This window comes from Chiloscyllium plagiosum, unplaced genomic scaffold (assembly GCF_037043375.1).
Source record: "Chiloscyllium plagiosum isolate Xiang-an unplaced genomic scaffold, Cpla_swu_hap1 HiC_scaffold_16, whole genome shotgun sequence".
Classification (NCBI taxonomy): Eukaryota; Metazoa; Chordata; class Chondrichthyes; order Orectolobiformes; family Hemiscylliidae; genus Chiloscyllium; species Chiloscyllium plagiosum.
Window position 1 is genome coordinate 8,434,564 of NW_028270154.1, and position 18,106 is coordinate 8,452,669.

Genomic DNA, 18,106 nt, shown 5'->3' on the forward strand with positions numbered 1-18,106 from the left:
ATTAATGATAACCCTGTGGCAAGGTAGGATTGCAAGGCTTTAGGAACAAAAAATCGCTCTTGGATGATTCTGGTGATAAACAGACAGTATAACGATAAGTGTCAGAAACGGGCAGAGTTTGCCCACAGTAATTTGTAGAAGCTTTCGGCTCGGGTCTTTGACTAAATCCATCAATGGAATCTTCTGATTTACAACAACATATTGTGGAGTTGGCTTTAGGAAAACTCCTGTCTTGTTTGCACTTGATGCCAAAAAGGAAAATGATAATTGCAAGGAATAAAAAAGATGTTGATCCCAAAGTGATGATCAAATAAAGATTTAACTGGGAATGTTGTTCAGTTTCCCTGACCAGATTGTTCTGATCTGAAGATCTTTCAGTAATATTGCCAAAAAGTAACAAGACGATTGTAAGGGTGCTAGAGAGGGTGGGCTGCCCATTATCCCTCACCAAGATGACCAGAGATTGTGTGGAGGCATCTTGCTCCAAAATGGCTCGGGTTGTTCTGATTTCGCCAGTGTTAAGCCCCACACTGAATAAACTGGGAACAGTGGCTTTCACCGCCTGGTAAAATAGCCGTGCGTTCTGACCGGAATCGGCATCAGTTGCGATTATTTTGGTGACCAAATAACCTTGGCTCGCTGACTGAGGCACGATCACCTCCGCTTCTGATCCGCTCTGTGCTGACGGTGAAACAATGACTGGAGCGTTGTCATTTTGATCCAGGATAATTACATTGAGTGTTGCGCTGCTGCTCAGTGGAGGAACTCCAGCATCACGGGCTTGAACTTGGACCTGGAAGCTCTTCAACTGTTCATAGTCAAATGAGCGCTGTGCGTAAATGGTCCCGTTCATAGAATTGACTTTAAGGTAGGTGGCCACCGGTGAATCTCCAAAGGTCTCTTTGAAAGAATAAAAGACATAGGAATTCTGATCCAGGTCAGGGTCGGACGCAGTCACAGTGAAAATAGAAGCACCCGGAAAGTTATTCTCTGTCACATACACTGTGTACGTGCGTCGCACAAACATTGGAGCGTTATCATTTTCGTCAAGAACGGAAATCTGGACGGTTTTATTTGATGACCAAGAGGGCCTCCCCGAGTCCCAGGCTAAAATGGATACATTATATCCAGGAGTAGCTTCACGATCCAGTGGCGCTGTGGTTATCAATTTATAATGGGTACTTGAAGAGATTTGAAGTTTAAAAGGAACGTTCATCGGGACTTTACAGTGCACCTGTCCGTTTTTTCCACTATCACGATCTATTACGTTGATCAAAGCTGTTACAGTCCCAACAGTAGCACTTTCTGGAACCATGCTAACCACAGACGTCAGTAAAATTTCTGGGGCATTATCATTCACATCAATTACCCTAATCACGACTTTACAATGCCCTGAAATTACAGGTGAACCATTGTCCAGAGCTTGAAGATCCAGAGAATACGTGTCATCTTCTTCATAATCAATTGCACCTTGGATTCTAATCTCTCCCGTTCGAGAATCCAAGCTGAACAATTCCTGTACACTCTGTGAAACACGGTTACTGAAAGTGTAGGTTACCTCAGCATTCGAACCTTCGTCTGGATCAGTGGCATGGACTGTAGCCACCAAGGTGCCCCTGGGTGAGTTCTCTACCAGGTCGACCCTGTAAACTTTGCGATCGAATACGGGCGCATTATCGTTGCTGTCCAGCACTGTAATGAGAATACGAGCGGTCCCGGATCTGGGAGGACTCCCTCCGTCGGCGGCTGTCAGCACCAGTTGAAAAGATGATTGACTTTCGCGATCCAACGGTTTCTCCAACAACAGCTCGACAATGTTTGCACCATCTTCGGCGGTCTCCACTTGTAGACTGAAGTGCGCATTTGGGCTGAGGCTGTAAGTCATGACGGTATTCATTCCCACGTCTGGATCGAGAGCGCTCTCTAGCGGAAATCGGGAGCCTGTTGTTATGGATTCCGCCATTTGTGAAAGTATGGTACTCTCCGGGAAACTGGGCGCATTGTCGTTAATATCAACAATCTCCACTTCCCCGCGGAACATCTCCAAAGGTTGTTCTACGACAATCTCGAAAGGGAGTACACAAACTGACATCTGTCCACACAGTTTCTCTCGATCTATCCTTTCCTTCGTAAATAAAGCACCCGTCTCTATATTTACCTTCAGACACTGCCTTTTATCAGCAGACGCCAGTCGGAATTGTCGACCTGACAACCTGCGGACGTTCAATCCTAAATCTTCCGCGACATTTCCAACAAAAGCGCCAGGCTCCATTTCCTCGCGAATGGAGTAGCGAATTTTTCCGAAAGCCAGGTCTGACAAAAGCAGAAGTAATATTAGATCGAATAGCTTGTATTTTAAGGCGGTGGTGAATGATGATTCTGCCATTGTCAGTTATAGTTTGGAGACTTGGAAAAAAAACAAATCGACAGACGATAGAGGGAAAGAGCAGCCCAACCTTATACCAGACAGAGTATCGGATATATCCAAATGCCGAAGTGAATTCACACCGATCTTTCCGCAAAATGAACCACAGCAATTCTGTTTCGGTTCTCGTTCCGGGCAGGAGGAGGAGCAATAGATCTCTGCTGGCATTTGAGACTCTCATTGGACGGCAGCAACACAGCGAGTCTCTGCCTATATTAACGCCATTTTTTCTTAAAGCAGCACAGTCCATAATTTGAGGGCTTCAATCCTACTGTGCAACCATAATACGTACAACCTGGCATAAAAATCAGTCTAATTCCTTTAATCGGCCTTTCTTTTTAAAGGGTGTTATTAGTCTTTTTGAAGGGAATTTAAATCAGAAATTTGAGTCTTGCAATCGATGATCCTCGCATATAATCTCCAATGAAACAACATAAGTTATTCGTTTTCCACAGTTACATTTGAACTTTGATCAATAATCAAGCCACTTAAGAAAAGCAAATTGGAGTTATAAAGAAATAGAGATGTACAGCATGGAAACAGTTCTACTGGTCCAACTCATCCATGTCGACCAGACATCCTAAATTAATCTAGTCCCCCCAATTGCCAGCACTTGGGCCATATCCTTCTAAACCTTCTTGTTTATATACCCATACAGACGCCTTTTAAAGGTTGTAATTGCACCAGCCTCCACCACTTCCTTTGGCAGCTCATTCAGTACACGCACGATCCTCTCAGTGAAAAAGTTGGCCCTTAGCTCCCTTAAAATCTTTTCACTCTCACCCTAAACCTATGCCCTCTAGTTCTGCCCTCCCTCACCCCAGGAAGAAGACATTGTCTATTTACCCTATCCATGTTCCTCAAGATTAGATTTAAATGTTTTCAGTGTCCACAATTTAGTTGCAGAAGACAAATTATTTGTTTTCAATCGAACCTTATGTTTTGATCACAGTGTTGTACTTCACATTTTTAAAAAAAAATCTGTAATAACATAGCTAATTTTTCCAGAAGGCAACTGCAAAGTACGACACCAGTGTAATATGTCAGCAAACTTCAGAAACTCTGTTCACATCTTGGTTATATTTTCAGATATCTTCATTACGATTATATACTGGAGGTGAATCACATTAATCATTTCAAATGCCAGTTCGTTAGATGTTAAGTGCTCAAAAAAGGATTAAATATTTTGAGATAATAACATTTAATATGCAAAAATATATAAGGGAATTATGAATTATCACTTTGTCTGTTAGTAAGGTGTAGAATGATAAATCTGTTTTAAAAAGGGATTAATAAGAAAAGCAATCAATGTAATTAATGCTATACTCTAACTTTCTGATGCACTCACCAGAATGTAATTCCTGATAAACTATTGTTTCCATTGTTAGTGTATAAGTGATTGGCATATACTTTTGTCATTTCCCTTCCAGTTACCTTATCATTTGGGATCATTTGGGAGTAAAGAGGAATTTCGTGAACGTGTTCGCAACTTATGGGCTGATGTAACTTGTCGAATCTGGCTATGTTTAAGGTTAATCACAAGCCATGAGCAACATATGCAACCAAATGCTGCAAATGCAAGAAAATAATAACGGAGATAAGAAATAAGATTACACAAATTTAATTCTAGATTCAGCAAATTGTGGCTTTAGGTAAAAGATATAAAATGTAAAAGACAATTAAACCTGTAATGAACTGTAAACTAATTTGAATTAAGTTGAAAGAGATTTTTGGGATTATTTTTAAATCAAAAAACAACGAGATCGATTTGACTATTAATTAAGTGGACTGTGAGGTTGAATCCTCAGTGAAATTTCAGGTGTCATTCCCCTCCTTCCTCTGAAGTAACCCTACTTCACAACCAGGGTGGGATCATTCATCTAAAATCATTTGCAGTAAGAACCTGAGAGCTACTTACATTGTTTGGTTTGATAAAAGTCATTCTCTGAAGCTGTGCATTTTGTTTTCTCCATTATACATTCTCGCTACAAGTTTACAATCAGTTTTTAAGTTTGCATGACACAAGTCTCAGGACTACTTTGTCGACCACCCATAGCATATGTTCAACATCTACTAACAATATGCATGTGTGACCCTTTAAATTTATTGGACAACAGATCCTAGGTTGGACAGCCGGACTGAAACTTGGAACTTTGTTCTAATAAAATAATTCAGCATGATGCTGGTATTTGATTTCATTAATTTGATGTGTTAACGTGATTAATTATCATTGGTTTTGCTGACATTTGACCTTATACCCCCGGTTTACGATCAGCTTAATGTTAGCGCTAAGCAGAACAGCCTCCCGGAAATGTTTAGAAAATAATATGCCAGTTGGTTTTGATACCTAGCTGAGTCTTATGGAGAACGTAAACGCCTACATTGGCCAACTGGACCACAATACCTGTTTACGTGCTCCACTTTCTATGTAAACGATATAATTCTCTGTGAGTACACAAAACAATTGAGCAAAGCAAACTAAATAGCGTGGCCTATGTTGACCGAAAAATATTTCCCGCCCCTCAGACTATGATATACTTAATGTCAAAGATGTTATACTTTATTAGACTAATACGTCATACATTAGCAACAGTTATTTTTTTTCTCAAATTTCGTGCCATTGCCAAGCTGCACCGAAAGATTATCAATGTGGAAGACGCCAGAGAAATCTACTACACCTTCCATGAATAATGAAGTGTTCAGACAAGGCTATTATCAATATTATAAGTGAATAAGGTCGTTCAACTTACTCATGACAAACAATAATGAAATATTATCTACGTGCATTCACGTATCAGTGGCCTGAGGTCACCTGTCCAGCTGACCATCAGTAAACTGACTTTTGAAGGTGATATCATTTATCATTTGTCTGTTAACTGTTAACAGCTCCCTTCTCGGATCGTAGATATCAGTCTGAGACGCGTCGCAGTATCATAAGTGTTTTTTTTTATTCTCCACTGTTTCTTTGACTAATAATATCGATAGTTACAGAAAAGGAATGACATTGTTTTCCACAAAAGAAATCCTTGATGTGGAAAAGTTTTAAAATTTCAACCAGAACTGATACATATGTGGATTTAACAAAGATTGGCAGTAATTTCTTGTCTCATTTTTCTGGCGGAATCTGGCACTAGTCCTGAGATATGGGCGGAGTGTAGGGTTTCAAAAACAGAAAATCACTCTTTGCTGATTCCGGAGACAAACAAACCGCATAATGATGCGTTTCAGGGACACGAACAATCTCACCAGCCCCAGTATACTTTAAAGATTCATTCAGGGTAGGTGTCGGGTTATAAACATCATTGGAATCATCGAGTCTGTAGCAGCAACCTGGGGAGTTGTAGTCTTCGATATTATTTCTGCCTTGTTTACATCTAATGCCAATCAACAAGATAATGGTTACAAAAAATATAAACGAAGTTGAACCTAAAATGACAATTAAATAAAGATTTATATCTGACACATGTTCAGAATTTGTAACGAAATTACTAGCCTCGGAGAACATTTCAGTGACATTTCCCATAATCAAAAAGATGATTGCAATGGTGCTGGAGAGGCTTGGTTGTCCATTATCCCTCACCAAGATGACCAGAGAATGTGTTGAGGCATCTTGCTCCAAAATGCCTCGCGTTGTTCTGATTTCGCCAGTGTTATGCCCCACGTTGAACAAACTGGAGTAACTGGCTTTCAGCACTTGGTAGAATAGCCGTGCGTTCTGACCAGAATCAGCATCAGTTGCAATTATCTTGGTGACCAAGTAACCCTGGCTCGCTGCCTGAGGCACAATCACTTCCGCTGCTAATCCGCTCTGTGCTGACGGTGAAATAATGACTGGAGCATTGTCATTTTGATCCAGGATAATCACTTTGACTGTTGAGCTGCTACTCAGTGAAGGAACTCCCTCATCACGGGCTTGAACTTGGACCTGGAAGTTTTTCAGTTGTTCATAGTCAAAAGAGCGCAGTGCGTAAATGGTCCCGTTCATGGAATTAATATTGAGGTACGTATCCACTGGCAAATCTTGAATAAGATTTGTCGTGAAGGAGTAGGTAATATGTGAATTCTGATTCATATCAGGATCGAACGCATTCACTGTGGAAATTGAAGCACCCGGAGCATTGTTCTCCATCACATATATAGTGTACGTGGGTCGAGCAAACCGGGGATAGTTGTCATTTACGTCAGAAAGAGAGATCTGGATGGTTTTATTTGTTGATAGTGGTGATGACCCCAGGTCCCATGCTGTAATAGGTATATTGTACAAAGGATTAACTTCGCGATCCAACAAGCCGCTAGTAATCAACTTGTACTTGTTGCTCAAAGATGTTTGAAGCTTGAAGGGAATGTCCAAAGGAATCTGACAGTGGACCTGTCCGTTTTGTCCAGAATCACGATCTATTACATTGATTAAAGCTACCAGTGTCCCTTGTGCTGCATCTTCTGGCACCATGTTAGATACTACGGTCACTTTTACCTCAGGGGCGTTATCATTCACGTCAGTTACTTTAATTAAGACTTTAGAATGCCCTGCAATTTCTGGCGAACCATGGTCTACAGCTTGAATATCAAGCGAATAACTACCTGCTTCTTCAAAATCAGGCATTCCTTGAACAGTAATGTCTCCTGTTCGCGGATCCAAATAGAACAATTCATGCATTTTCTGTGAAACACGGTTACTGAAAGTATAGGTTACCTCAGCATTCGAACCTTCGTCTGGATCAGTGGCATGGACTGTAACTATTAAGGTTCCCCTGGGAGAATTTTCTACTAGGTTGACCTTATAGACTTTACGATCGAATACAGGCGCGTTATCGTTGCTGTCCAACACTGTAACGAGAATCTGAGCAGTCCCCGATCTGTGAGGACTCGCCCCGTCGGTGGCTGTCAGCAACAGCTGAAGAGATGCCTGACTTTCGCGGTCCAACTGTTTCTCCAACAGCAACTCGATAGTTTTAGCACCGTCTTCTGCAGTCTCCACTTGTAAACTGAAGTGTGCATTTTGGCTGAGGCTGTAAGTCGTGACTGAGTTTATCCCCACGTCTGGATCTAGGGCGCTCTCTAGTGGGAATCGCGAGCCTGCTGCAATGCTTTCGGCCATCTGTAAGAGAATGGTACTCTCCGGAAAACTGGGAGCATTATCGTTAATATCAACAATCTCCACTTCACCGCGGTACATTTCGGGAGAATTTTCAAAAACAATTTGGAAAGAAATAATACAAATGGGAATTGGTCCACAAAGTTGGTCTCTATCCATTCTCTCATTGACAAATAACATCCCATTTTGCAAATTTATTTCTAAATAGCGCTTTGTGTAGTCAGAGACCAGACGACCTTTCCGAACTAAAAATGTTCCAGTATCCATTCCCAAATCTTCAGCAATATTACCAATGATAGAGCGCTGCTCCTCTTCTTCGGAAACCGAATAGCGAATCTGCCCAGAAACCACATCCAGTGCACAGACGAGGAAAATAAAAAATATCACCGTGAATTTCAAGGCGTTGTTGCTTTGTGAATACGCCATTGTTACCGGACTGGATTATTTAGCAGAATCACAGATCCCAGGCTACATTCGGTTAGCGTCACCAGTCAGGGCCGCCAATATTCCTTCCGACACTTCGAATTCTTAATTTCACCAAGTATTTTCCTCTGTGCTTGGTTAAATTGCCGCACAGTCGAAGCGTAGGCACCTATTCTCAGTGGTTCTGCTCTCGCTCCCTGACGGGGGAGGAGCAATGGATCTCTCATTCATTTGAAATTCCTATTGGTGGGCAGCGACTCGACGCGTCCTTGTGAAACATGTCACCAGAAATTCTTAAAGCTGAGCAGTACCTGGAATTTTGACGATTGGGATAAGTCATTTAATGGTGTACAACCTTAATATGCATTCCGCTGCTCAATTTATTTTGTAGCATTTCCCTCATAGTTGTTGCCAGTGCTTGTAAATGCGAATAGTCTCAATATCTGAGACCCCTGACCATTAATTATTCCGTTTGAATACCAATGGAACAGTTTTTCTGTTGCAACTCTTAATTGTTTTCTAAGTGCGATCAGATTTGTATCTGTCCTTCAACTATTGACAGTCCACCAACGGTGGTTTCCTTTTCGTTTCGAGAATGCCGTCTAACTTCATCCCTTAAATATATAATTGACATTAAACCCATATTCTACGCTCATGCGCGTAGCTATTGAATTCCTGTGGTTATCTTTTAGTTCCCACTGTGTATTGTTGGTAACATTATTCTGGCTAAATGTCTCAATTTGATCGTGAACAGGAGGAAGTTGAGATACCCTTCAATGTTGTTACGATTACGTTTGGTATCCCAAAGAAGAAAATTCTAATGCAATGCTAAAACTCAATTCAAAAGGTTGAGTCAACTTCGTGGAATCTGATTTATCTTTACAGGACAGCCATAATATTTTATCATGCATTATCAAAAAGCGTATTCATAACTGTAATTACAAAATATTTAGCATATTAATGAACAGGCAAGTTATAGAAAGCAAACTGTCCTCGACAATACAATTCAAATAGGAAACAAAAGCAAAAATACACCATGAAAAGTTAAGGTCAGCAGCAAAAATGCAGTAGCATCGCCTATTAGCATTGACAACATACTCTCACTTAAGTATTATTAGTGAATGTGAACAGTTTATAAACCATGACACTGTTTAAACAAGCTTTATAGCAGTTTATAAAATCGATCTTTTCAACCAAACCCTGAAAGAGGTATCGTTAATTCATTTCAGGAATCCCAATTATTTTTGTATTATTATTAACCAAGTAGCATGTTTACAGCCAAAGATCGTTCTTTTCTTAATACCTTGTTAAAACCATATGCCTTGTAGTGGAGGAAGAAATACATCAGCAACTTATGAAATGAGGAAAAAAATCATGAAATGATATTTATGACAGCTTGGGGTAATAAATTTAAGTTAAGGGGCAAGAGGTTTAGAGAAGATATGAGGAAAATATTTTTCACCCAGAAAGTGGTTAGAATTTCGATCTCATTGCCTGTAAGGGTGGTAAACGCAGAAACCCTCATTACAATTAGGCAGGTTTCAGACGTACACTTGTGATACTTAAGAGGTTGTTTTTGACCAGCAGAGACTCGATCGAACACAGGCCCATTGAGTTGCTGTGGAGCTCTATGGCTTTATGACTATGAGAGATTGTAGTTAAATAAATAGACAAGATGTTAGGTGGAAAGCGATTGCTCAGGCTATATTTTAATCAGTACACAGGAATCACAGCTGGAATAAGTGAACTACTGGATCAAGAAATAACCAGAGCAGTTGAGGAAAGAAAATAGTAAAAGCAACAGTAATCTCTAACATAATAAAGTAGTGACTGTGAAAAATGAATAAGTCAGGTAAAGCCTGAAGTAACAGATTAGGCAAAAGATAATTTTGACGGGATAAGATATTCTAATGTTGCAACTTTGCAGAACAGGTGCTTCTGAGATTTGTTTCATCAAATTATAATGACTCCACAGCATCTATAACCATGTTTGAGAGGGATTTCGACCATGTTTGCCGCATTTCCTGCACTTCTGTTCTTCCCTCTCCCCCAGACCATGATGAGGTTTCCAATGTCCTCGTCTTACATCCCACCTAGTTTCCATTTTCAGTTAATAGTTTTCCATTATTTCCACCTCAGCCTGACGCCACAACCAAGTACACACTCCCATCCACCTTCTCCTTTCAAGTCGCAAACGGACCCTTCCTCTGCGCTGTACTGGTGCTCTCCTCAGTCAACTGCAACACGCAACCTTCTTCTTATAGAATCTTTACATGTAACATGCAAGAGATATCACAAATGTATTTTTACCTCCTCTACCGCTCACTCTCCAAGGTATCAAGCTTATTGTTTCCAGTGGCATCAGTGATTTATGTGCATTTTGTTTAAATCCAATGTTCATATTTGCTACTCACAATGCTATTTTCTCTAAATTGCACGAAAAAATGCAGATTGAATAACTTTTGGGTATCAATGCATCCATTGCATCATACTGGGTTTCTGGTGGCCTGTCATTTGCTCTCAGACTGACATCTACGTCCTAAACTTATTGCTCCGTTCCACTACGGCTCAGTGTAGCTTCGGACACAACACCTCATCTTTCAATTAGGCACTTTACAGTCGACTGGACTCAACACTGAGGTCAACAATTTCAGACCAAAATCGCTTGGGTCTTATTTCTATCTGGATATTCTGACAGATTGTGTATGCGTGTGTGTGTGTGTGTGTCTGTGTGTATAACGTGTTAGCATCGGTAATGGTAGCCAGAAATCTATGCTGATCATTTAAGAACCATTTGACTTACTATTGTTGCTTTGCAATGTAAACTGCCCTTTTCATCCATCATTCCTATGCGTTACTTCAGATCCATAGCAATGCAGTTGACTCTGAAATGACCCAACTAGCCACAGACCTGCAATTCGGGGTGGGTAATAAAGACTAGTCTTGCCAGTGATGTCTGCATCACGTGAATGTCGTTGTGTACAACCAACAGCAGATAGGAGTAGAAATATTTAGTTGCTACTTCTCTGTTGTCAGTCACTAGAGAGATTAACATCGTGGTATGAAATGAGTGGTAGATTTTTAAAACGAAATATTGCGTGGCGTGGTGCCTCAGTGGTCAGTACTGCTGTCTCACAGCGCCAAGAAACCAGGTTCCATTCCCGTCTTGGGCGACTGTCTGTGTAGTTTATACATTCTCCCCGGGTCTGCGTGGGTTTCCTCCCACAATTCAAAGATGTGCAGGTTAGGTGGTTTGGCCGTGCTAAATTGTCCATAGTATTCAGGGATGCGTAGGTTAGGTACATTAGTCAGGGGAAAATGTGGAGTAATAGGATAATAGAGTAAAAGGGTGAGAGAATGGGTCTGGTTGAGTTACTGTTTGAAGGGTCGATGTGGACCTGTTGGGCCAAATGGCCTGTTTCCACACTGTAGGGATTCAATGAATATATAACATACAATAGACAATAGGTGCAGGAGTAGGCCATTCTGCCCTTCCTGCCTGCACCACCATTCAATATGATCATGGCTGATCGTCGTTAATCAGTATCCTGTTCCTGCCTTATCTCCATAACCCTTGATTCCACTATCCTTGAGAGACCTATCCAACTCTTTCTTAAATGAATCCAGATTCTGGGCCTCCACTGCTCTCTGGGGCAGAGCATTCCACACAGCCACCACTGTCTGGGTGAAGAAGTTTCTCCTCATCTCTGTCCTAAATGGTCTACCCCGTATTTATAAGCTGTGTCCTCTGGTTCGGCACTCACCGATCAGCGGAAACATGTTTCCTGCCTCCAGAGTGTCCAATCCTTTAATAATCTTATATGTTTCAATCAGATCCCCTCTCAGTCTTCTAAACTCAAGGGTATACAAGCCCAGTCGCTCCAGTCTTTCAGCATAAGGTAGTCCCGCCATTCCAGGAATTGACCTGTGAACCTACACTGCACTCCCTCAATAGCCAGAATGTCTTTCCTCAAATTTGGAGACCAGAACTGCACACAGTACTCAAGGTGTGGTCTCACCAGGGCCCTGTACAGCTGCAGAAGAACCTCTTTGCTTCTATACTCAATCCCACTTGTTATGAAGGCCAGCATACTATTAGCTTTCTTCACTACCTGCTGTACCTGCATGCTTACCTTCATTGACTGGTGTACAAGAACACCCAGATCTCTTTGTACTGCCCCTTTACCTAAAATGATTGCATTTAGGTAGTAATCTGCCTTCCTGTTCTTGCCACCAAAGTGAACAACCATACATTTATCCACATTAAACTGCATCTGCCATGCATCTGACCACTCACCTAACCTGTCCAGGTCACCCTGTAATCTCCTAACATCCTCCTCACATTTCACCCTGCCACCCAGCTTAGCATCATCAGCAAATTTGCTAATGTTATTACTAATACCATCTTCTATATCATTAACATATATTGTAAAAAGCTGCGGTCCCAGCACTGATCCCTGCGGTTCCCCACTGGTCACTGCCTGCCATTCCGAAATGGAGCTGTTTATCACTACTCCTGTCAGCCAACCAACTTTCAATCCAAGTTAGTACTTTGCCCCCAATACCATGCGCCCTAATTTTGCTCACTAACCTCCTATGTGGGACTTTATCAAAAGCTTTCTGAAAGTCCAGGTACACTACATCTACTGGATCTCCCTCATCCATCTTCAGAGTTACATCCTCAAAAACTTCCAGAAGATTAGTCAAGCATGATTTCCCTTCATAAATCCATGCTGACTCTGACCTAACCTGTTACTACTATCCAGATGTGTCGTAATTTCATCCTTTATAATAGACTCCAGCATTTTTCCACCACTGAGGTCAGACTAACTGGTCTATAATTTCCTGCTTTCGCTCTCCCACCTTTCTTAAAAAGTGGTACAACATTAGCCACCCTCCAATCCGCAGGAACTGATCCCGAATCTATCGAACTTTGGAAAATAATCACCAACACATCCACGATTTCTAGAGCCACCTCCTTCAGGGCCTTGGGATGTAGACCATCAGGCCCCGGGGACTTATCAACTTCAGACCTAACAACTCTCCAACACCAATTCCTGGCAAATATAAATTCCCTTAAGTGCAGGTCCTTCAACCACTGTTACCTCAGGGAGATTGCTTGTGTCTTCTCCAGTGAACACAGATCTGAAGTAACAATTCAATTCTTCTGCTATTTCTTTGTTCCCCGTAATATATTCCCCTGTTTCTGTCTTCAAGGGCCCATTGATAAACGAAATGAGGGCGTTCCATTATGTGAATGGATTGCCATTGACCATTGCTAAATTTGACTAGATAGCAAAAGTACTCTTTAGTACATTAAAAAATTGATTAGGAAAGCAAAGAAAGTGCCAACATTTGAGTAAAGTTAATGCCATTCCTCGGTTTATAAAGGGAGCTAGGACAAATGCAGGAAACTACATGCTGTTACTCTAATATGACTGGCAGGAAATATAAAGCAATATGTACTCGGGTTTCTAACAGGCAGCCATCTGGAAGCAATAATAGGGTAGTAAGAATCATTTCTATGCTTGACCATCTCCATTGACTTCATCAAAGGAATATTAGTAACTGTTAATACTGACAAGTGATAAATGTAATATCTGTGAATAAGGTCATAGATGGAGAGAAAATATCACCACTTCTGTGTTGCTAGTGTTGCTACTCAGACTTGAAAAAAAAGGTGGGATATGATAAAATGTATCGGTGATGAAACCATATTTGCTCACAATTTAAAGCAATGATATTGACCTGGGAATTGTTTGCCAAGGGAATTGGGGTACTGATATTAAAATCACGAAATGTAGCAATATGCATTAAAAGCCCATAGCAAGAAACAAACGAATGCTCGTTGGCTGAGGCTAGTATTGGAACAACAAAGAAGTGGCGATAATCTTCTCCGGGGTAGTTGTAAGCCAGACCTAGACTACCGTGTCTGGATCACGTCACTAAAATCAAAAGCATAGAGAGGCATTGGTGAAGTCTAAATGAAGATTCACAAACACAGATAATACATACATAGGAAAAATTAAAAATACACGAACTCTTTCCTGTTCTAAAAAGAGACAATTGAGAGGTGCCATCACAGAAGACATTAAGATAACAAATAGCTTCATTAGAGTTGAGTAGAGAGAGTAAACGTTTCCACGTCAGTAGGAGGGCAAAACTAGATTGCATCAATATAAGGTAGTCACTGATAAATCCTTTGAGGAGACAACTTATTTCCTCGACAGAAGTTTTGAAATGTGAGGGTCCTTTTCATTCGAATTAATTGAGAGAAATAACATGATGCATTTAAGAAGCTAAATAAGCATATGGGTGAGGAAAGGCTAGAATGACATGATGAGAGTGTTAAATGGAAATGATGAAAGAAAACTGTTGTGAAGCAATGGAATCAGGATGGACCTATGGACTGAATGGTCTGTCGCTGTGTAATGAACTTCATGCGTCTAGATTTAACACTTGAGATAAAGGAAAATGCAAATCTAAGAACAAAAGTTCCTATCACTATCTTACATTAAGAGAGTCTATTTTGAATAGTTTATAATACGCTTTTGCATCTAGTTATAACGCTATACCAGGCAAAGGGAAGCCATGTTAACATTGAAGGAACAGGAAACTGCACTAATCTGCCTATATCGACATTTAAAAGAAAACCTTCTGTGGGTTAGCTTAATATCAAGAAAGAAAAGACATTCAGCTAATTATTTCCAAATAGAAATGGATAATAATATACCACCCCGCAAAGTATTCAGAGTACTGGTTTATCAACTTAGCACAGGAGCTGTTTCATAATGAGTGGTAGGAAAACTATGCACTACAATTCCAACTGGAACATTGTAACGCTTTATTTCCTTTACCATGTAGCTGTTGATTTGTGCTATAATGGTTTTTTTTCCTCCATTTGCAAATTAATAGGTATAAAAAGGAATGAAATCTCGGCTTCCCAAGTGCAGTTAAGTAAATCAGATGTTTTATCAAGAGTAGAAAACTATTGACCTTGAATTCGCCACAGTTGGATCACTTAGCACTGCCCTTGAGGCACGTGTGGATTGCAGGGTTTCAAGAACAAAAAATCGCTCTTTGATGATTCCGGGGACAAGCAAACCGTGTATTGGTAGGTTTCTGGGAAAGGGATGTTCTGTCCAGTTCCGCTGTAGTTTAAAGAGTCTGTTGGCACCGAAGCCCGACTAAACGTTTCCTTCGCATTCATTCGGCTGCAGCAACAAACAGGGGACCAATAGCCTGGAACATCATTCCTGTCCTGATGGCATTTCAGGACAACCAATAAAACAATGATTACAAGGAATATAAGCGAAGTTGAACTGAAAGCAGCAATCAAATAAAGATTTAGATCAGAAGAGTAGTTAGGTGTACTGATTAAATTATTTGTATCCGAGTTTTTTTCACTAACATTGGCCAGGATGGACAGGACGATTGTAGCCGTGGTGGAGAGACTGGGCTGCCCGTTATCCTTCACCGAGATGACAAGATTGTGCGTACTGCCATCCTGATCTAAAATGTTGCGCGTTGTTCTGATTTCTCCTGAATTACTGGAGATAGTGAAGAGAGTAAGATCGGTTGATCGAACCATCTGATAGGAGAGCCGTGCGTTCTGACCAGAATCAGCATCAGTTGCGATTATCTTGGTGACCAAATAACCTTGGCCCACTGATTGTGGCACGACCACTTCCGCTGCTGATCCGCCCTGTGCTGATGGTGAAACAATGATTGGAGCGTTGTCATTTTGATCCAGGATAATCACATTGACTGTTGCGCTGCTGCTCAGTGGAGGAACTCCCGCATCACGCGCTTGAATTTGGACCTGGAAGTTTTTGACATTCTCGTAATCGAAAGAGCGCAGCGCATAAATGGTCCCGTTCAATGAATTAATATTGAGATAGGTGGAGACTGGCGATTGCTGAATAATATCTTTGAAAGAATAAGAAATATAGGAATTCTGCTCCAGATCAGGATCAGATGCAGTCACCGTGGAAATTGAAGCACCCGGGATGTTGTTCTCCATTACATACTCTGTATATGTACGTCGAGCAAACCTTGGGGCATTATCATTGACATCAGAAATCGAGATCTGGACGGTCTGATTTGACGATAATGGGGGAGACCCTGAATCCCAGGCTAAAATGGGGATGTTATATCCAGTGATAGTTTCACGATCCAACAAGCCACTTGTAATCAATTTGTAATGGTTGTTCAAAGAGGATAGAAGCTTAAATGGAAATTCCTTAGGAACCTGACAGTGGATTCGACCATTAGCTCCAGAATCGCGATCTGTTACATCGATCAAAGCTACCACAGTCCCGAGCTCTGCATCTTCTGGGACATTACTGGACAGTGAAGCCAGCTTTATCTTAGGGGCGTTATCATTCATATCAACAAGTTTGACCAACACTTTAGAATGTCCTGCGATTGCTGGTGAGCCATTATCCATGGCTTGAACAGCGAGTTCGTAACTGCTCGCTTCTTCAAAATCCAAAGGCTCTTGAACTCTTACCTCTCCAGTATCTGGGTCCAAACTGAATAGCTCGCGCACTCTGCGAGAGACAAGGTTAATGAAAGAGTATTTTAACTCTGCATTGGTGCCTTGGTCTGGATCGACAGCGTTGATCTTGATCACGAAGGTACCTGGAGGTGTGTTTTCCACCAAGCTCGCCCTGTATACTTCCTGGTCGAATGCAGGCGCGTTATCATTGATGTCAAGCAAATTAACGTTGATTTGAATGGTCCCAGATCTTGGAGGGGTCCCACCATCAAAGGCTGCTAATACCAGCTCAAAGGACGACTGCTGTTCTCGGTCCAAGGGCTTCTCTAACAGTAGCTCTGCAAGTTTAGTATTGTCCTCCCTTGTTTGCACATTTAATCTGAAGTGTTCATTCGGACTGAGTTTGTACGCGGTGATTGCGTTTGTCCCCACGTCTGGGTCGAGCGCGCTCTCTAGTGGAAAACGTGAGCCTGGCGCAATGTTTTCCGCTATTTGTAAGAGAATGGCACTCTCCGGGAAACTGGGCGAATTATCATTAATATCAACAATCTCGACTTCACCGCGGTACATTTCCAGAGGATTTTCTACTATTATTTGGAAATTTAGTATACACCTAGTGATTTGTGCACACAACTGTTCTCTGTCCATTCTTTCGTAAACAAACAAAACGCCATTCTCCAGATTTACCTCCAAATGCTGTCTTCCGTCTACTGATGCAAGACGACATTTTCGAGCTGACAGTTGCCGAACGTTTAGTCCTAAATCTTCAGCGATATTCCCAACGAAGGTACCATATTCCAATTCCTCTGGAATAGAATACCGAATCTCTCCAAAAACTAGATTAATTGTACAAAGCAGGAGAATAAGAGTCAACATCTTAATTATAAAGGCGTTGTTGTTTTGTAGGTTCGCCATTGTGCCCGCACCGGATTGTTGTGGAAATTCTCAAATATATTTCAGGACAGGCACTGGCTTCGCTGCGATATCCGTTTATAAGTGAATCTATAAGTCAAATTTACAAATAATCGTTTTCTCACTCCGACCATCGCTCCATAATGTAAATTGATGTAAACGACAATTATCTTTCAGTCAGCTGTCTTTTTATCTTGAGGAGGGGCAATGGATCTCCCACTGCATCCGAGCTCTTTATTGGTCGACAGCAAGAAAAGGAGTTCCTGCCATTAACTGTGCCTTTCTAATCTTAAAGCTGCACTGGTCTATGAATGAACTATTTAGTGGTGCACAATTCATATAGGTACTCAACATAAACAGCTGCATTGTCATGTTTTAATCGTTTTCTCCATAATCATCATTAACGTCTCCAAATTGTGGCATTTCCTTGATTTGAATTTTGATGCTTTGTTCTCAGTTCAAAAATAATGAAGGGTAAAGTTACATAATTTTGGTCACAATAAAAGCACGTTCACACTGGATAGCACTCATCAATTCTTGATCTGCAAAGCTGAGTTTCTATGCATTTTCATTGATGTTTTTTCACATTTGATTGACGTCGAAATCAAGTTCAATGTTTATGACCATGCAGACTGGAAAAGTCCATTAACCCTTTAGAACTGGATCCGCCAGACAAGTAGAGTACTACAACTCACAAACGAAATTTTATTTAGCCACCTTAGCCCTACGTCCCTGAATGTTATTTAACTCA

The 18,106-nt window shown here is 41.1% G+C and overlaps 2 protein-coding genes and 1 pseudogene across 2 annotated transcripts; all 3 read right to left on the reverse strand.

Annotated features, from left to right (window-relative positions):
* Window position 1: 1 nt before the first annotated feature.
* Window positions 2-2,972, reverse strand: LOC148147473 (protocadherin gamma-C5 pseudogene; annotated as a pseudogene).
* A 1,992-nt stretch (window positions 2,973-4,964) lies between these two features.
* LOC148147474 (protocadherin gamma-C5-like) lies at window positions 4,965-7,964 on the reverse strand. Its single transcript, XM_087995096.1, has one exon. It carries the CDS (start codon window positions 7,944-7,946, stop codon window positions 5,556-5,558), a length of 2,391 nt encoding a protein of 796 aa, XP_087851222.1. The 5' UTR covers window positions 7,947-7,964; the 3' UTR covers window positions 4,965-5,555.
* A 6,988-nt stretch (window positions 7,965-14,952) lies between these two features.
* On the reverse strand, window positions 14,953-17,510 carry LOC122556430 (protocadherin alpha-C2-like). The gene has a single exon (XM_043703069.2). It carries the CDS (start codon window positions 17,356-17,358, stop codon window positions 14,965-14,967), a length of 2,394 nt encoding a protein of 797 aa, XP_043559004.1. The 5' UTR covers window positions 17,359-17,510; the 3' UTR covers window positions 14,953-14,964.
* Between the last annotated feature and the right edge of the window lie 596 nt (window positions 17,511-18,106).